Here is a 21,165-nt window from a genome sequence, read left to right on the forward strand (position 1 = left end):
CAGCCTTCATAGATGTTTGGAGCTCATGTGGGAACATCTATTTGTAAGAGAACCTGAATATTCATGTAACTGTCCAGACATCAATAAATTCTCATTTTACCTTATTTATTTCTGTTCCCCAGTGAACAGCAGTGCTCTTCAGCTCAAAGTTAATAGGCATGTTCTTCAGAGATGTACCCTCTCTTACCTTAATAGAACAGCTCCCTAACACATTTGTTTATCGGTTGCCAGGTAGCTTTCCCATCAGGTGACATGAGTGTGCTTTCTTTGTCTTAGTGCACCAGTGACAGTTACCACTGTTTGCCATCAATTAGCTTGGGGTAGCATGTCAAGGATGTACGGGTGGTGTCATTTTAGTCTGACAGCCACCCGATCTGGTTGAAAAGGGATTGTTTCATTATCCGCTTATCAGGGCTGCTGGATGATGATACTCTACACTGCAAAGCGGGAGGGGAAAAAAGACAGGCAGAAAGAATAGATTTTTAGAGATTGGCAATATTAAAATTATTTATGCCTCAAGGAGAAGGGAAAGATTAGAGAGCTGACTGGGCAAACCCTTAAGAAGCTTCTTTTTCCTAATACAGATGGAATATGGAATGATGCCCTTCCTGATGGAGAGAGAGAAGAAGCGGGGTGGAGGGGGGGCAGTGGTGGGTGGTGCTGTGCCCAGACATTAGGAGGAAAGAAAAAGAAGAACTAGCCCCTTCTACTCATAGGCAAGCAGGCAGGGATTAGCTGCCGCCCCTCTCCCATTTTCTAGTTAACCTCAGTCAGCAAATGCAGCCTTCCAAGTGACCCTGCCAGGGCCTGTGCCTTGCTAGAAAACTGTGGCCTGTGGATTTAGGTCATGAAAGCATTTTCCACTGAACAACAGTGCAACTAATTTTTTTCATGGAGAAATGCAAAGAACTACAGAAGATATTGGGCCCCAGATTTTCATTATTGAGGACCAAAACTCCAGTCACCCACCCCCGCCTGTTTTCCTCATTTTATTCAGAATGACTGAGGGTAAGTTTTTTGGTTTTTTTTTTTTTGTTTTTTTTTAATTCTGAAAATTAACCATGGCTGGATCTTAATGCTCTTGGAAAACAAACACAAAGAAGTGCTGAAAATGTAAAAATACTTCAAGATAAACTAAGCTTCAAGGGGGACAATTGTGTTGACATTTTAGTAACAGCCCATTTTCACTCCTTAAGGAAGTGCAGTCATGCATGAAAATAACTTGTTATCTTTTAAACTGAAACACATTATGGGTTGTAACTCAAAGGTGTGTGTTACTCATGAAAAATAAAGTGCAGCGTTTTAACCCTATGAGGATTCTTTCACAGGCCCTGAACCTTTGTAGTAACTTGCATTAGAAAAATGGATTTGGCAAAACTAATACAATTGTGTAAAGTTTAAAAATAAAATAAAATTTAAAAATTTAAAAAAAAAAGAAAAATGGAACAAAAATACTTATTATTAGAGAGTATGATGTATATACTCTCCTGCACTTTAAAATGACTCTGGTTCACAGTTTGTATTTGTATGCATCTTTAGGTAAGAGGCCATTCTTCATTGGAGATTTACCATTTTAGAGCAACATATACCTTTGTCTTGGAGAAGGCAATGGCACCCCACTCCAGTACTCTTGCCTGGAAAATCCCACGGACGGAGGAGCCTGGGAGGCTCCAGTCCATGGGGTCGCTGAGAGTTGGACACGACTAAACGACTTCACTTTGACTTTTCACTTTCATGCATTGGAGAAGGAAATGGCAACCCACTCCAGTGTTCTTGCCTGGAGAATCCCAGGGACGGGGGAGCCTGGTGGGCTGCCGTCTATGGGGTTGCACAGAGTCAGACACGACTGAAGCGACTTAGCAGCAGCAGCAGCATGCCTTTGTCTTCCCCATCCTATTAATTATAAGATTAATTACAACAATATAAATAGCCAAGGAATAGAATCAATGACTTGTTGAGCACTTAACCATGGTCTACACACTGTGCTAAGTGTTTTCTATATATTATATAATTCTCCTCACCATCCTGCGAGGTATTATCCTTACTCAAGATGAAGAAACAGAGCTTAGGTTAAGTGACTTGCCCAAGACACCTTGCTGCTGCTGCTGCTAAGTCGCATCAGTCATGTCCGACTCTGTTCGACCCTGTAGACAGGAGCCCACCAGGCTTCCCCATCCCTGGGATTCTCCAGGCAAGAACACTGGAGTGGGTTGCCATTTCCTTCTCCAATGCATGAAAGTGAAAAGTGAAAGTGAAGTCGCTCAATTGTGTCCGACTCTAGCGACCCCATGGACTGCAGCCTACCAGGCTCCTCCGTCCATGGGATTTTCTAGGCAAAAGTACTGGAGTGGGGTGCCATTGCCTTCTCTGAGACACCTTGCTAGTAATTGGTAAAACTCAGATTGAAACCCAGGCCCACCTGACCCACAGTGCATACTCTTTATTCCTTTCATAACCACCCTGACACTCTCTCTCCCAAGTGCCCAATTTCTGGTGAGCCTGAAGGAGCTAAAATTTTCACTGCAGTTCAGCTGTTTCCCAAATCCTTCCCAGGTTCAAATTTCTCCTGCAGGGAACCTTGGAGAGGAAAGAGAGAGACAAGACTGAGCTTACCATTTGAATGGGGCCTCTAATTCTTTTTAATATCTCTGTGAAAGCAGCTTATCCCCTGTACCCAGACCCTGGAAATAATGCCCTGGAGATGAGAGGTAAGTCCATAGCTCTTCCCATGTACCAGTCATCAAGCATTAAATGTCATTGCTCAGTGTCCCAGCATTCCTTTGACACTGATTATAAGAGAATTCACAGTTTGTGGATAGGTTCCCCCTTTCCTCTGAAAGTAGGCCCTCTATGAAGTGCAGCACCATGGCTTTTCAAGTAATCACAAATGACTCCAAAAGCAGACTTTAACTTCCCAGTGGCAACAGATCTGCCCGGGAAATCTCTTCTTCATGTATCATTGACGGAGACAGTGGCCTTACAGCCCACAACAGAAAACATCACGCTTGCTTGTGGTAACAGGTGCATACATCTGATAGTTCATGAACAACCCCTCCCTGCCTTATTTCATTCCCCATCAGTGGATTGACATGCTCCTGACAAGCATCGGAAATCTTTATTTCAGAAAAAAGCACATCTCCTACCAGCTGTTTGTTTTCCAAACCAAATAATTCAGTTAATTTCTTGCCTGAGTTAATTTTCAGAGCTAGAAATTTTCTCTCAGCTACGTTGAGGTCTCTTTAAGTGCTTTTAGGGTAGGTAGAAACAAAAATGGGAATATACTTTTTGACCCATAATCAGCATTTTGGTGGTTAAAACTATGCATGTGCATTGTGTGTGGTGGGGAAAGAGTGCCTAGGGATTTCACACAGCCTTTACAAATGGAGTGTGCAGGAATTCTGATACAGTATCAACACTCTTATGCCTTTCTTTAGGGATTTTTTTTTTTGCATTCATCCTGCATTTGAGAGGCAATATAGTATGATGGTTACAGGCATGTGTTCTGAAATCAAGTTTCCTAGGTTTGAATTCCAGGTCCACTACTTATGAGCCACATGACCTGTGCCAGGTAATCTAATCAGGAGAAACTGGAGAAAAGTTTGCAAGTACCGAATAGATGTTAACTATTGAAACCGGGGTGTGAGGCAGACAAGAAGATGAAATACAGCAGAGCTATGGTCCCACACCAACTGCTCAAAGTGCAGTCTGCTTACCAGCAGCCTCAGCATTGCCTGGGACTTTGGGAACTTAATAGAAATTCAGAATCTCAGCACTCATTGCCTCCAAGACCTAGTGAATCCAAATCAATATTTTCCCCTGGTCATTGGTTTGCAAATTAAAGCTTGAAAAGCAGGATTCTAGTTGCTCATACAGTTTTGAACAGGAATATGCCCTCCAATTGACTATTTTAACACCTAAGCCTGACAAGGGAGATCTTCTTCCCTGCCTTCTAAAATGATGAAAACCTAGCCACCAAACAATGCCTATGGAAGTTTCCCTGGCTCTGCCGATGGTCCCGAGACAAGTGGATTTCATTTCATTTCATTTCAATGCCTCCCTCCAGTCACACAGTGAATACATGACAACTGAAGAATTCCCAGGGGTGTCCTGTCCATGCCCATTAGACATAAAGATTAATTGTTTTCATTTGGGTATAGAGAGAGAGCTGCCCATTAACCCAAACTAAACTGAGCCTGTTAAAGACTCAAGCCTAGAATGCCATGGTCCTAGTAGCTGGTGAGATGACATCTGGGGACCACATAGATCAACACATGCTGCTTTGTCAAAATTAAAAAGCCCAACTGAGTCACCTCCACCTACCTCTATAAGGAAACGGGATGAGGGACTTTGGTGAGCTAAGCCCCAGAGAGAAAGAAAGCCTAAAGCAGCAGGGAGGCCAGCTGCTGGTCCTTTGCTGGAAGAAGGGCTCACAGATTCATCTCAAGACCAAGCTTTTATTTCCTTGGGGAGTCCACCATCTCTTAATCACAAAAGCAATAAGAATTTCCAATATGTTGCTCTGCCATGCCTAATCAGTTGTTCCAGCTGCCAGTCATCAGCACGGTCTAGGGGCTCACCTAAAAGCCCTCTTCCAGCCCTGAAATCAACACTGACCCCTGAGGTGATGCCCCTGTAGGTAGCCTGTGTGTGCTGGTTTATTTGATCACAACAGTTTTGTTAATATTGCCCTGGATGCTGGAGGGTTCAGTTCTCTTCCTTAGGCTTTGATTGATAGGCCTCATTGTATGCCCCATTAGTAGAGTTTGGAAAATCATTCTGAGTGTCTATGGAAGGAAATTTTTCCTTTTGCAAATGACCTTACCCTTGCACTCTAACATAGAGATTATCTTCCCTAGGTTAAAAAAAAATCACTTGGCAAAGCTCAAGCATTTGTCTGTATTTGTTGTAGTGGGCTGGTCTATGTGAAGTTCTCAGGTATTTGAGACATTAAGAGATCAGCACTTGCCTGGTCCATAGTGAAGTGAAAGTTGCTCAGTCATGTCCGACTCTCTGCAACCCCATGGACTGTCCATGGAATTCTCCAGGCCAGAATACTGGAGTGGGTAGCCTTTCCCTTCTCCAGGGGATCTTCCCAACCCACGACCCAGGTCTCCCGCATTGCAGGCAGATTATTTACCAGCAGAGCCACAAGAGAAGCTCAAGAGCACTGGAGTGGGTAGCCATTCCCTTCTTCAGGGAATCTTCCCGACCCAGGAATCGAACCGGGGTCTCCTGTATTGCAGGCAGATTCTTTACCAACTGAGTTATCAGGGAAGTCCATAGTAGGGGCTAGAAAGTTGTGTTTGAATGAATAAAATAAAATTCTTACACCACAGTGAGATAGAATCCTGGGTGAATGACTTTGATAGCTGGAAATTCCTAGAAGTCTCTGTAGGATGCATTTCCTATGCTATAGTGGAAGTATCTGAGAAATGTGGATCTTTGAAAGAGTTCAAGAGCAATCCTACTGAAGCCATCACTACCTGATCCCAAAGTTGTGTCCATTTTATATTAAGGTATGTGAGTTGGGATTTAGATGAACATTGCAAAGCCATGCTCTATAGTTCAGTTCAGTCGCTCAGTTACATCCTACTCTTTTCTACCCCATAGACTGCAGCTTGCCAGGCTTCCCTGTCCATCACCAACTCCCAGAGCTTGCTCAAATTCATGTCCATCAAGTCAGTGATGCCATCCAACCATCTCATCCTGTCGTCCCCTTCTCCTCCTGCATGCCATCTTTCCCAGCATCAGGGTCTTTTCAAATGAGTCAGTTCATTGCATCAGGTGGCCAAATCATTGGAGTTCCAGCTTCAGCATAAGTCCTTCCAGTGAATATTCAGGACTGATTTCCTTTAGGACTGAGGTTTGATCTCCTTGCAGTCCAACACCACAGTTCAAAAACATCAATTCTTTGGCACCCAGCCTTCTTTATGGTCCACCTCTCACATCCATACACGACTACTGGAAAAACCCTAGCTTTGACTAGATGGACGATTGTTGGCAAAGTAATGTCTTTGCTTTTTAATATGCTGCCTAAGTTTGTCATAGCTTTTCTTCCAAGGAGCAAGCATCTTTTAATTTCATGGCTGCAGTCACCATCTGCAGTGATTTTGGAGCCCAAGAAAAGGACATCTGTCACTGTTTCCATTGTTTCCCCATCTGTTTGCCATGAAATGATGGGACTGGATGCTATGATCTTAGTTTTCTGAATGTTGAGTTTTAAGCCAGCTTTTTCACTCTCCTCTTTCACTTTCATCAATAAGCACACTAGTTCCTCTTCGCTTTCTGCCATAAGGGTGGTGTCATCTGCATATCTGAGGTTATTGATATTTCTCCTGGAAATCTTGATTCCAGTTGTGCTTCATCCAGCCTGGCATTTTGCATGATGTACTCTGCATATAAGTTAGATAAGCAAGATGACAATATACAGCCTTGACGTAATCCTTTCCCAATTTGGAACCAGTCTGTTGTTCCATGTCTGGTTCTAACTATTTCTTCTTGACCTGCAGAAAGGTTTCTCAAGAGGCAGGTAAGGTGTTCTGGTATTCCCATCTCCTTACGAATTTTCCACAGTTTGTAGTGATCCACACAGTCTAAGGCTTTAGCGTAGCCAATGAAGCAGAAGTAAATGTTTTTCTGGAATTCTCTTGCTTTTTCTATGATCCAACAGATGTTGGCAATTTGATCTCTGGTTCCTCTGCCTTTTCTAAATCCAGCTTGAACATCTGGAAGTTTTAGGTTCATGTACTATTGAAGCCTGGCTTGGAGAATTTTGAACATTACTTTGCTAGCGTGTAAGATGAGTGCAATTGTGCAGTAGTAGTTTAGACACTCTTTGGCATTGTCTTTCTTTGAGATTGGAATGAGAACTGATCTTTTCCAGTCCTGTGGCCACTGCTGAGTTTTCCAATTTTGCTGGCATATTGAATGCAGCACTTTCACAGTGTTGTCTTTTAGGACTTGAAATAGCTCAAATGGAATTCCATCACCTCCACTAGCTTTGTTTGTAGTGATGCTTCCTAAGGCCCACTTGACTTTGCACTCCAGGATGTCTGACTCTAGGTGAGTGATCATACTATCATGGTTATTTGGGCCGTTAAGATCTTTTTTGTATTCCTTGAGTTCTTTTGTATATTCTTGCCACCTCTTCTTAGTATCTTCTGCTTCTGTTAGGTCCATACTGTTTCTGTCCTTTATTGTGCCTGTCTTTGCATGAAATATTCCCTTGGTAGCTCTAATTTTCTTAAATCTCTAGTCTTTCACATTCTATTGTTTTCCTCTATTTCTTTTCATTGTTCACTTAGGAAGGCTACTTTATCTCTCCTTGCTATTCTTTAGAACTCTGCATTCAAATGGGTTTATCTTTCCTTTTCTCCTTTGCCTTTCACTTTTCTTCTTTCCTTGGGTATTTGTAAGGCCACCTCAGAGAACCATTTTGCCTTTTTGCATTTCTTCTCGAGGGTGGTTTTGATCACTGCCTCCTATATAATGTTACAAACCTGCATCCATAGTTCTTTAGGAACTCCATCAGATCTAATCCCTTGAATCCATTTGTCACTTCCACTGTATAATCCTAAGGGATTTGATTTAGGTCATACATGAATGGTCTACTGGTTTTCCCTACTTTCTGAATTTTGCAATAAGGAGTTCATGATCTGAACCATGAACTGCTATGATTGAGTAGCCATCATAGTCAACAAGAGTCCAAAATGCAGTACTTGGATGCAATCTCAAAAATGACAGAATGGTCTCTGTTCATTTCCAAGGCAAACCATTCAATATCACAGTAATCCAAGTCTATGCCCTGACCAGTAACATTGAGGAGCTGAAGTTGAATGGTTCTATGAAGACCTACAAGACCTTCTAGAACTAACACCCAAAAAAGATGTCCTTTTCATTATAAGGGACTGGAATGCAAAAGTAGGAAGTCAAGAAACACCTGGAGTAACAGGCAAATTGGGCCTTGGAGTACAGAATGAAGCAGGGCAAAGGCTAATAGAGTGCATACTCTTGGCAGAACTGAGAGTATGCCAAGAGTATGCACTGGTCATAGAAAACACCCTCTTCCAACAACACAAGAGAAGAATCTACACATGGACATCACCAGATGGTCAACACCGAAATCAGACTGATTATATTCTTTGCAGCCAAAGATGGAGAAGCTCTATACAGTCAGCAAAAACAAGACCGGGAGCTAACTGTGGCTTAGATCATGAACTCCATATTGCCAAATTCAGACTTAAATTGAAGAAAGTGAGGAAAACCACTAAACCATTCAGGTATGACCTAGATCAAACCCATTATGACTATAGAGTAGAAGTGAGAAATAGATTTAAGGGACTAGATCAGATAGACAGAGTGCCTGATGAACTATGGATGGAGGTTCGTGACATTGTACAAGAGACAGGAATCAAGACCATCCCCAAGAAAAAGAAATGCAAAAAAGCAAAATGGCTGTCTGAGGAGGCCTTAAAAATAGCTGTGAAAAGAATGGAAGCAAAAAGCAAAAGAAAAAAGGAAAGATATACCCATTTGAATGCAGAGTTCCAAAGAATAGCAAGGAGAGATAAGAGCCTTCCTTAGTGATCAATGCAAAGAAATAGAGGAAAATAATAGAATGGGAAAGACTAGAGATCTCTTCAAGAAAAGTAGAGATACCAAGGGAACATTTCATGCAAAGACAAGCTCAATAAAGGACAGAAATGGTATGGACCTAAGAGAAGCAGAAAATATTAAGAAGAGGTGGCAAGAATACACAGAAGAACTATACAAAAAAGATCTTCACAACCCAGATAATCATGATGGTGTGAATCACTCACACTCACCTAGAGCCAGACATCCTGGAATGTGAAGTCAAGTGGGCCTTTGGAAGCATCACTATGAACAAAGCTAGTGGAATTGATGGAATTCCAGTTGAGCTATTTCAAATCCTGAAAGATGAAGCTGTAAAAGTGCTGCATTCAGTATGCCAGCAAATTTGGAAAACTCAGCAGTGGCCACAGGACTGGAAAAGGTCAGTTTTCATTCCAATCCCAAAGAAAGGCAATGCCAAAGAATGCTCAAACTACCATACAATTGTACTCATCTCACATGCTAGTAAAATAATGCTCAAAATTCTCCAAACCAGGCTTCAGCAGTACGTGAACCGTGAACTTCCAGATGTTCAAGCTGGTTTTAGAAAAGGCAGAGGAATCAGAGATCAAATTGCCAACATCCGTTGGATCATCGAAAAAGCAAGAGAGTTCTAGAAAAACACCTATTTCTGCTTTATTGACTATGCCAAATTCTTTTACTGTGTGGATCACAATAAACTGTGGAAAATTCTGAAAGAGATGGGAATACCAGACCACCTGACCTGCCTCTTGAAGAACCTATATACAGCTCAGGAAGCAAGAGTTAGAATTGGACATGGAACAACAGACTGGTTCCAAATAGGAAAAGGAGTACGTCAAGGCTGTATATGGTCACCCTGCTTATTTAACTTATATGCAGAGTACATCATGAGAAACACTGGGCTGGAGGAAGCACAAGCTGGAATCAAGATTGCCGGGAGAAATATCAATAACCTCAGATATGCAGATGATACCACCCCTCTGGCAGAAAGTGAAGAAAAACTAAAGAGCCTCTTGATGAAAGTGAAAGAAGAGAGTGAAAAAGTTGGCTTAAAACTCAACATTCAGAAAACTAACATCATGGCATCCGGTCCCATCATTTCATGGCAAATAGATGGGGAAACAGTGGAAAACAGTGGCTGACTTTATCTTTTTGGGCTTCAAAATCATTGCAGCTAGTGACTGCAGCCAAGAAATTAAAAGACATTTACTCCTTGGAAGGAAAGTTATGAGCAACCTAGACAGCATATTAAAAAGCAGAGAGAGACATTACCTTGTCAACAAAGGTCTGTCTAGTCAAGGCTCTGGTTTTTCCAGTGGTCATGTATGGATGTGAGAGTTGGACTATAAAGAAAGCTGAGTGCCACAGAATTGATGCTTTTGAACTGTGGTGTTGGAGAAGACTCTTGAGAGTCCCCTGGACTGCAAGGAGATCCAACCATTCCATCCTAAAGGAGATCAGCCCTTGGTGTTCATTGGAAGGAATGATGTTGAAGCTGCAACTCTAGTACTTTGGCCACCTGATGCAAAGAGCTGACTCATTTGAAAAGACCCTGATGCTGGGAAAGATTGAGGGCAGGAGGAGAAGGGGACAACGTGGTTGTGGATGAGATGGTTGGGTGGCATCACCGACTCAATGGACATGGGTTTGGGTGGACTCCAGGAGTTGGTGATGGACAGGGAGGCCTGGCATGCTGCAGTTCATGTGGTCGCAGAGAGTTGGACACGACTGAGTGACTGAACTGAACTGAACTGAACTGATCTGAGCCACAATTCTATAGTTAATTCCTCCAAGTCTCTGGTCATTATTTTTGTCTCAGGCAGTATCCCCAAACGTTGCCTTGGACTCTGCTTGCAAAGCACTCTGTGTCAACACTGAATTATAAGCTTCTACAAAATTATCTAAGCAGAATAGAATTTGTTTTATACTTCTCATTCTATCTGTTAGAATATAAAGGCAAATCACAGGTTTCCTTTTGCTGACAGGTAATTTCTTATACCCTACCTAAGAAACTGCTCCATACACTTTCTTTACCAGCTGAGCCACCAGGGAAACCCATACACTTTCTTTAATATGCTTCAAATTGAACCCTAAAGCCTCCCTTCCTTATTCTTATGGGGTCCCCAGTCAAAGGGTCTCTGCCTGTTTCAGTGCCAGTCACTGGCTATAGCAGTGAATGGAAGAGCTGTAGATGTATGTTTTAACTGTTGATCAGTCAACACGTGACCTCAGCACAGCTGGAGGGCAAGTTTCTGAGCCTTCAAACCTAAACCATACACCTCTTATGTTCCATCTCACATCCCCTTCACTACCTGTCCCTACCTATGGCCATTGCTATGGCAACCAAGCATAACTTGGCAGCACCTCCCCTCAAATGCACTAGTTTTCTGTCCTCAGGCTTCCCTGATGCCCAGATGTTGGGCATCTGTGAGAACTTTTAACCACTGTGGTACATGTACCTACTTGGAAGTGTGAGAGAAGTAATACCCTTTACCAATGGGGGACAGGAGTTGGTGGATGAATGTTCCTTTCTGTCCTTGTCCTGTTCATGGAACCCAGGATGGTCTCCAATGGCATTTAGATTGTGTTCATTTTCATTTACTAAATAAACATGAATGATGCATTGGAGACAGTAGGCACCAAGAGTATCTGGTTCCCTAGTCTATCCCAAAACCTGGCTCAGTGTTTGTCACATGGTAGGTACCCCATAAATACTTGTGGAATAATTGGCTGCTGAGAGATAAATGAGAAGAACACAAGTAACTGTATGCACACAGCAAAAATACTGAAATAAGTACAGAAAGGTAGAGGATATGACAGGCAAAAAGCACAGTAGCATACATTGCTATGACATATTTGAGGTGTGGTCAGTTGTCTGATTTGGCCAGAGATTAGGGCACATTTGGAGGCCACAAATGAGATAGTATGTTATAGACTTGGACACTATTTGATGCTGTATCCTAGTAAGTCTCAGTATTTTGGTATAATGATTTATAGAGATCTGTACCCCTTATTCAACTGCAACCTCCTCAAGGATAGGAACCCACATATAGTAGAGTGGCTAGCATGTAGTAGATACCAAATAAATATTGAATTAAAAAAAGTAATGGTTGGAGAATGGGTGGATGGATGCATGATTGATGGATGACTGGGCCTGGTTATTAAGTGGGCTGAAGGAGAGGACCTTAATCAGGCCTGACTTTCAGTGTGTGGCAGGCTACACACAATACCAAATTTCACAGCCTCTTTCATTGCAGCTAATGCAAAAACAAAGTTAATATCACTAATGTAGACCTTTGGGGAGTAGCACATTTTCTATCGAAACACAGAGCAGAGCATGGAGTGTGCATACCAGATTTCTCTGTTACTCATGGGTTGTAAACAGCAAGGCAGCACTTGCCTGTGATAAACACACACACACACAAAAACACCTCCAGGGGATAATACGTGATGGATGCATTCAGCAGGTACAACAAAATAAATAAGAGAATTCACGTTTCCACATTAAGGCACAAAAAAATTAGCTGTGTTTTTGCAGTGTCTCTGTGACCTCTTATTATTCCATTAGTTTTTGGAATAGTATATAAAACACCAAGCTTCATGCTGACAAACCCCGTATTGAAACTATTGCCACAGTCAATCCAAACAGCCTTCTCCCGTGGGTAAAATTATTATTTGGAATACAAGCAGAATGTGGTTGCCTGAGCGAGCTGAGCATAAATGAGGTAGTGATTCATAAGGTGACTAGCGAGTTTGCAAATGTGCGGCTCTTCTGGAGGCTGACGTGCAGAAGCTCTGCATTGCCCTTTAGAGCCGGTAAACATTTTCTAGTCTCACCACCTCTTCAAGACCTGGAAGACAGTGGAGGATGCAGGCGTCTGAGGGCAGAAGTCAGCCTGACACAATGCTGACTTACCAAAAATAAAACCTTCAAATCAGATCACACTCCTGTCAGTAGCTTTTTGAGCGGGAAGATGATAATTCTGCTTCTTCACATGTTCCTTTAAGTACTTGAACTTTTATTCCATTGGATTACGCTTTGGGGGGCTGGGTCATCTGGGGTATTAATTCTATCCTGGAGAGGTAGGAGAAAAGTGTACTGGTCTAAAAATACAGCTCCTGAACTTCTAAACCTTCAAATCTCTTTGATTATGTGGCTTCTTTTTCTGAATCCTGAACCTGATTTTTCAAATTTTTTGAAATCCATTTATTCTTTGATATCAGTAGAGTAAGTTCAAAAAGAGCAGAGATGGGTATAAAGCTCTGCAGAGCTTTGTATAGAGAAGGCAGTTAAAGAGTCAGCATAATGATGCTGCTATTATTGCAGCATAATGAGATATCTGCTGAGTAGGTCCGAACATGGAGAGAGCCCCTCTGATAGTGATAGACTCTGAAAGTGACAGGCCCCAGTTTCTTCTGTGATACCGTACCAATTAGCTGATCTAAATAGGTACATATTTAAGTTTGAGGTCATTTACAGTTCTCAAAGGGTAGACTGCCCTCGAGAATGAGGCTGTAACTGACTCTCTGTGTCATAACAGACAACAGCGGGAGAAGATCCCAGAGGCCCCTTTTCCATACTTTGTGGTTTTGGGAGAGGACTCATTTTTGATAAAGACTGGGTACATTTATTCATCACACCATTGGGAAATGCCCAGGGTCGGAGAGACTCTCAAGTTAAAAGAATGTAGGGTCCTGCAGTGGTACTAGGATCAGGGGAAGCTCTGTTCTCAATTACATTGATTTAGCAGTGACAGGGATGCTGGGAGTGACCCACAGCGCCTCACTGCGGCGCCAAGAAAAGGGGGGAAGCCTATGTTGTGTCCTTCCGGGTCAGCAGACCGAATACTGTGTTACCTGATTCTCATCCCCTGTGACTGAAAAGTGCAAATACAGAGACCTTCGCCCAGGTACAACCATTACAAGATGGACTAATTACACAGTGTCCAGACAGGGCCCTTGCCGGGCAGGGCAGCTCTTACGAGAAACCATGAACGTCAGCCTGGAGCGAGCGGACATGAACTGCTCAAGCAGCAGTAAAGGCGCGTTAGCCAGGAACCTGTTCCACCATGAAAACAGAAGCTGTGTATATCCAGTAAGGGGAGAACTGTTCCCTTAAAACCACCGAGAGGAAAACAAACAAGCCCCTAAAATATGCTTGCTGTCAGCCTTCAGTATTTAAAAAACATGCACTTCATTTGGGGTGCAGCCTGATGCTTGTTCTCCCTTGATTTCAGCTTCCATTTTCTCCAGCAATCACTCAAGCCGAAGTGGAACAGCTGCTGGGGCCGTGCCACCCCCACATCCTGTCAGTCACCCTTCTCCGGGACATACTGTACAGGGGAGCCCCCACAACCCCTCCTCCCAGTTACCTCCACTCGCAGCTGTGGACGCCGGAGCTGAGAGGTAAGGCCATCTGTCTCTCTCTTCTAATAGGTGGCGCCGCTAAACCTCTCTCCACCGAGAAGAGCTTTGACAGTTGCATTTTATTAATAATCCATTGGTGGGTTGAATTACACAAAGGTGACATTTTAAAAGTACATACACAGAGCACGTGAATCAAATACCTCATTATCTGTTTAATTTTCCATGGGGGAAAAAAATGAAGATACTGGTAATAATCAACTGAAGTGTCTGATACTGACCAAACAGATCAGAATTTTCTCATCTTTCCTTAGTTTGTTTCAGGGACTCAGTTTTAAGGTAATGTCCCTATAGGTTGAAATGCTTTCCAGATGTAAGATGGTGCCTTCAGAACTATAGTTCAGTAGTGTTATTTTAACAGCACAGCATAAAAGGGCACAGGATTTTAAATGCACTGCCAGAAAGGGGCTGCTCACTGAATACTTTGTGTTGCTACCACCCTCGTAAAGAGTTTCTGAAAGAAAATTTTTAAATCTTGACATTTGTACTGCCTTGTGGTATGACAGTATGCCACTCCTTCCATTCTCTCCACTTCTCATCTGGCTTGAATTGACCTATGGAGGGGTTACTCCTAAATATCCACAGGGGAGAAAGTTCTTGTGGGCACCTCTATGCAATCCTGGAGTAGTAGACATTAGGTGGACAAAATAATGGGTCGAATAGGCAATAAGGATAAAGTTTTGAATATTTGATGTCACCAGCAATCTGTGGTTTTGTTGGCGTTGGCCTGGTCTAGGAGTTTTTTAATGTGTTAAGTCCACTGAGCCACATTTTAAAAATGTATGCCTACTGTTTATTAATACATCTGTTCATTTAAGAAGCATCCTTTGAGTCCTTGGTAGAGAAGGAATTCAAGTGACAAGATAGTAAAGTAATTAAGACGAATCAGAGGGGAGAGGCAGGGAAAATAAGAAGGAGGTTATTGTAGAAGTCTTTGTGAACAATATGAAGACCTGAACTAAGGTAAAGCAATAAGATGGAGAGTTTATTCGAGGGCTATTAGGATACAGAATCACTAATTATTAATGTATGTGTGAGGTAAAGAAGAAGGACCAGAATTCATTCTGGAGTTTTATCCCAAGACATCAAGGTGGATGATGGTGCTATTAACAGAAGAAAAGAGGATGTTGAGTAGAGGGAAGGGTGGGAAAGAAGGAATGATAATTAATGGACTTTGGGGTTTTGAGTTTCAGGTGGCTGTGAAACATCCATGTGGATGTATCTGATAGGCAATTAAAACATGGATCAGATATGTTAGACTTCTCTTAACACTTCTGTGTTCATGGCTAAGTGTAAACAAATGATTAGCCTTCGCCCACAAAACCTGTCAGCAAACCAGTACAAATGATAATCATCTATTAAATTCACAGACTCGCCAGTTATCGGACATATTTCCGTAAATTCAGTTGAGCTTATTCATTTTAGGATTTTATTTACCTTCCAGTTGGGTTTTAAGTGATATTATTCATTGGCTTTTCATCATCCCGTTTCATTCTGCCTGGCCGAGAATCATCCCCTACCAGGTAGTGAAGCTAAGAAACCATCCATAGGGGCCTCTTCCTCTTTGCCTCATCTTCTTATTGGTGCTTGTAAAGACTTTTTACAAGAATAGAAGAAGGACGTAATCTGTGTGTTTTCTTTTTTGTACGTAGCCTTTAAAAGAATAAATGTAGAAAAAGATTGTAGCCATTAATGGAGTTAAAAACAACAGCCACCTAAACACCAGATTAAGTTCCAGCTCCCACAGCTGCTGATTGTTTGAATGTGTTCCTTAGATGCTCCTGCTACTTAGCTTGTTTCAGTCTTGTCTTTTACATTTCATTTTTATTTTATAATTTTTTTAATTTCATCTTTTTTATGTTGGTAACATATTTAAAAACTGTAAGAATGGCACAGTGAACACCCATATATACTCTGCACCCATGTTCGCCAGTTGTTAACATTTTCCCACCTTCTCTCTCTTTCTCTTTCTGACTTGAGAGAGCCTTTGCTTGCTTGCTTGCCTGTTGTTTCAGAACCAATCTGAGAGATTGTTGGGAATATCAATGAACATTAACCCTAATTACCTTAGGAAAGATCTCCTCAGAAGTACATTTCTCCTACATAATCACAATGTAATTATCACACTCAGGAAATTTAACATTGATAAAGTGTTATTATCTACTATGCAATCAATATTCAAATTTCCTCATATGTGTGAATAAAGTTCTTTATAGATAGAGTTGTTTTTTTTTATGATCCAGGATCTAATAAAGATCATATTTTTCATTTCTTTTCTGTCTTCTTTACTCTAATGAATTCTCCTAGCTTTTAAAAAAATTATCATCTTCTTCATCATTATTATTATTGTTTTTTTTTTCATGACATCAACAGTTTTTGAAGAACCCAGGATATTTATTTTGCAGAATGTTCCACAATTTGAACTAATTTGATTTTTTCCTCCTAAACAGATTTGTTCATATTTGGCAAGAGTAACGCATAGGTGGTGGGGTGTTCCTTAGCTCTGTTGAGCCTTAGTGTGCAACTCACAGGGAATTAGGATTAGATGAACCAAAGCAGGTAAAGCACCTAGACTCTTACATGGCATGAGGATAGGCAACCTTGACATAGCTGAAAGGTTCAGGTTTGGAAGCCAGAGGATGTTGTCAAATGATTGCAGTGACTGATAATATGAATAGCCATGGAAGAGTGAATGGAGAGGCAGAGGAGGGTGGTGTACTTTGTATGGCTGGGTGAGTAAAGTGGATATTTTCACTTTTGTGGCTCTGCCTTGCTGCTCTGCTCTCCCCACAGAATGTGTGCCCCATTCCTCTGCCAGCCCAACTAGAAGGAGCAAGGGCATGGAAGGTTATCTCTTCCAATCAGGTTTGAAGATGAGGATGACTTGAAACAGCCCTGAATTATTCACTGTGTTTGCATTAGTATTCAGCATAAAAACACTAAGAGGAAATGTGCTTACCTTCCGCTTTGGGTTTATATATCTTTGCCTCTGTTTGCCTGGGAAATCCCCCAGTAAAAACTTCAGCAGTTTTCCTAACGGAAATAAGTTTATCACACTTTGCGAATTTTAGTGGGAAACTGGCATTTTCCCCCTGCTTTGCGGGCATTGATTCATCATTTATTTAACTTTAACTTGTTAATAAAATGGGCTGAGTCACTGTCATAAGTCAGGAAATGTCCACTGCATCTATCCAGTTAGCATGAGGTCCTTTGATCCTTCCCACCATAAAATAAAGGAAATGCAAGTTTTCTCAACTTGACAAGGTTCCGTTTTTATTTTGAAATATTATCTGAATGATACATCGTTTCAGTGAGTTAAGCCAAATCACACCACATCACCTAATGTTGACTTAAAATTATTATGGGAAGTGGTGTTTTACCATGTCATGTTGGTTGAGCCAGTGGTGCTTTATGGCAGTGGCTTCCCATAAGAGGAGCCCAGTGTCTTGGGAAATGTTAATTTACTGAGTTTCAAAGTATGTCTGTTAGACTAGAGAAAATAAACATTGATGGAAACCTTTTTTTTTTTTTTTTGAGATGGAGAAATCTCCCAGTCCCAAGAATAAGTCAGCTAGACTTGTGTCACTGACCTTGTCTAAGAGCATGTTGGCTGCCTCTCTTCATTCCAAAGAAGGCCACAAACATGGTGTGCTTTGTAGTACAAGTGCCAGACTTAGGGGACTTGTGGATTTACCAGAGTGGAGTGACATGTAAAGGGCTTCCTATGAGCCCCGCCTCTGAGCCAGAGAAGACTAAAAGCAAGGAGAGGACGTGCTCTTCCCTGAAGAGAATACATTCTAGTACAGGAATCAACATCAAAGAATGTTAGGGACAGTTGTTTTTGAGAACATAACCTAAATACCTTAACCAAATAATAAATGTCAGTTTCTTGAGCCTATATGAAGTATTGGGAAGACTTACTATTTTCTATTCATATCAGCTGTAATATTGCTACAGTTCTAGGTACTTTGATGTATGTGCAGTCTTTCTGTGCCTTTGAGTAACCAGGGTTGGTCTTCATAGACAGCATTTTCTAATTCACCATTGGGAACCTTTTGTGTCTTTCCTGGATGTCATTGGGTTAAAAATAGCAATTGTTTTCTGTGTAATATCTTTGCAGTTATGTAAAGTTCTTTAACTCTTGTCAAATCAACCTGCTCATTGACTTAGTTTGGTTACTTCTTCATCTTAATTCAGGATCTTTCTCTGTCTAAAGAGACAGAAGGATATTCCCTCAATATCTTATCATCCTTGACTAAATGTTATCAGCCTTGAGCTTGGCTTAATACTCAACTTGCCTCTTGCAGCTCCCCAGTTAAATCACTGGGTGCTTATTATCCATCTTGTTTGTTTTCCATTTCCCAGATGTCTATTTGTTAACTAGATTATTAGTTCTCTGAGGGCAGGAACCTAAAGTTTCCTTGTAACCTCCAGGTTTCTTATGCTTCTCTTCACAGTGGTAGATCCTAAGGAGGGTTTAACAAGCAAAAAGGACCAGTGAGGGGAAGGCCTCAGAAACAGGATTCATTACCAACTCCTGTTTCTAGCCTGGAGGAGTTTCTAGAAAGGATTACTCCCCTTGATTCATTGGTCTGAAGGGTGGTGACCTCAGTTCTCGAAGGTCCTACATCTTGTCTAACCTGCATACTTCTATGCAGTACATAGTTGTTCTAATACAAATGTTCGTGCATACACATGTTGCCGGGAGTCTCTTGCCATTGCTAAGGTTCCATTTGCTTTCCTGTGGTCTTTAATACTAGATGCTCAATACTAACTATTCTCACATATTTACATCTGTAGCATCTAAACAGCTCAAACTAGGCCTGCTTTGCTGTATTGCCCTTCCCAGAACTTCCTGAGTAAGCAGGAACGTGGATATCTTCACCTACTCACCTTTTCCATAGACATATACACATTCTCTCTTTACACTTAATCTTTTCTCTCTCATTTTAATCTTCTACTATGTGTACTGCTGCTGCTGCTAAGTCACTTCAGTTGTGTCTGACTCTGTGTGACCCCATAGACGGAAGCCCACCAGGCTCCCCCGTCCCTGGGATTCTCCAGGCAAGAACACTGGAGTGGGTTGCCATTTCCTTCTCCAATGCATAAAAGTGAAAAGTGAAAGTGAAGTCGCTCAGTTGTGTCCAACTCTTAGCGACCCCATGGACTACAGCCCACCAGGCTTCTCTGTCCATGGGATTTTCCAGGCAAGAGTACTGGAATGGGGTGCATGCAATAATGACTAAATCATAAGCATCATATAAAATATTAAAGTTTATCAAAATCAATCCTAGCATTGAGGTTTGTTCATTTATTGAGTCAGTCAGCTGATGTTTGGGCACCAATGCAATATGCTAGACACTGAGGATATGTGATGAAGGAGACTGATGGGAGTCCTGCAGTCTTTAAGCACTCAGTCCTGTGAGAGCTAACCAGGTCAATTGGTGATCATAATTTAGGATATTAGGAAATGTTGCTACAGGAGATGGTAGAGGCACCTAACCAAAATTGGGGAGGCAGAAATAGAAGAAGAAATGTCTCCTTGAAATCTGAAGGTCTGTAGGACCATATGTGTATATATATGATGTATGATATTGCCTGACATATATATGTATATATTTTATAAACTAAGAGGAGCGAGAGCAGGCAAGAGTGGAGCTTTATAAATAAATGTTGGAAGAGCCTCATGAACTGCTATAAGGAGTTTGGGCTTTATCTAGAGAACAGGCTTTGTGTATTTGGCTAAGACAGGTACCCTGGTGACTCTGGTATACATTTCAAAGGCCTCCATATCCTATTATCCATTGAGCAAGAGTTCAAAACATATTCTAGGCCCAGCAAAAGAAGAAATTTTTAAGAGTGATTGAATGATTTGATAGGATGCTCACCTAATGCCAGGTCATGAGCATCATTCTTTGGGTTTCAGCCCTTTCTATTCAGAAGACAGTTATCCACATTTAGCTTTCCATTAAGGGGTCAATTTCTTTCTAGAAAAGAGACTTACACAGATATTCAAGATTAAGAGAGGTGAGGTCCAAAGTCCACCCCTCCACACGTCTACTTGAGAATTGAATGTAATGAAAGTTGTTCTGATGTTGATGCTGTAGACACAAAGAGGAAGAAAATTCCAATATCCTGGACTTGATAATGGAGATTACAGCATTGGATCTTAGACTGGAAAGGCTTGAGGTCCTTTTTTCTGTTTTGTTTTCCTTAAATCTGTGGGAAACTTCTGGTACTTCTTGATGGAATATTCCAGGGCGGAACAGCCCACTGGTCTTAAAACTTCTTAAATATTGATCATGACCACAGTCATGCTTCATCCTCTGTGGAAAATATCAGTTGGGTTATAGGCCTTTGGAATGAGCTTTCTTCTCACAGTGATATTCACTTTACTATTAATAATAGCTTCTTATAAATATGCTACCCAGAGTCATTCCCAGTAAGTCACCCATACGAGGAAATTGGTGTTACTTTCCTCTTACCTACCCAGTGATTCTGAATGGATCCTTTGGAAGAAAAGTAGAACAACAAAGGCATTGCTGAGCTAGCTTCCCTAGTCCTCTCTAATCTATCTCTAATTTAAACATCTGTGTTGTCTGCCAAACTTTTATGAGCCTAATTTAGCTCTACCTTCAGATACATTTTAAGCCTAATCAACTCTACTCCTCCAAACCTACTTCACCGCTATCCCCTTCTATCTCAAGTACAACAGTCCCCTAACTGTTTTTCCAACATCCAGTCTTACCTACCCACAACCTTCCACCTTCACCCAACACACACATGGTCTTGGCTCCACACCACAACAAGAGCTGCCCTTAAAGGGTAGATTGAATCACTGAGGGTTTCCTGCTGGCGTCTGTGTTCCCACCATTCTTGGAATAAAGTCCAAGCTCCTTTTTCCAGTGTGAAGGGCAGCAGTAATCCTGAACAGATGACTGATGCTTTCCCATCTCCACATTCTTCTCCGTGTGACTTCATGGCAAAGCAGGAGATGCTGATGTGAGCTTTTGTGTGTTACTCCACCAAACACATAGCTTGATTTGCGGTTCAAATATTCATTCACATCAAACTGTTTTCCATGGATTTTAAATTTTGAAATGCACTATTTCCCTGTTTTCAAATTAA

The 21,165-nt window shown here is 41.6% G+C and overlaps 1 protein-coding gene across 4 annotated transcripts in view; it reads left to right on the plus strand.

The window, feature by feature from the left end:
- GLIS3 (GLIS family zinc finger 3) overlaps positions 1-21,165 on the plus strand; it is a 504,978-nt gene that overhangs the window by 437,785 nt on the left and 46,028 nt on the right. For all 4 annotated transcript variants that reach the window (XM_024996132.2, XM_002689612.6, XM_024996131.2 and 1 more), the window contains one exon: positions 13,851-14,019. In XM_024996132.2, coding sequence (XP_024851900.1) covers positions 13,851-14,019 — 169 coding nt within the window. The remainder of the gene's footprint in view (positions 1-13,850; positions 14,020-21,165) is intronic.

The sequence above is a fragment of the Bos taurus genome, chromosome 8 (genome assembly GCF_002263795.3).
Source record: "Bos taurus isolate L1 Dominette 01449 registration number 42190680 breed Hereford chromosome 8, ARS-UCD2.0, whole genome shotgun sequence".
Taxonomy (NCBI): Eukaryota; Metazoa; Chordata; class Mammalia; order Artiodactyla; family Bovidae; genus Bos; species Bos taurus.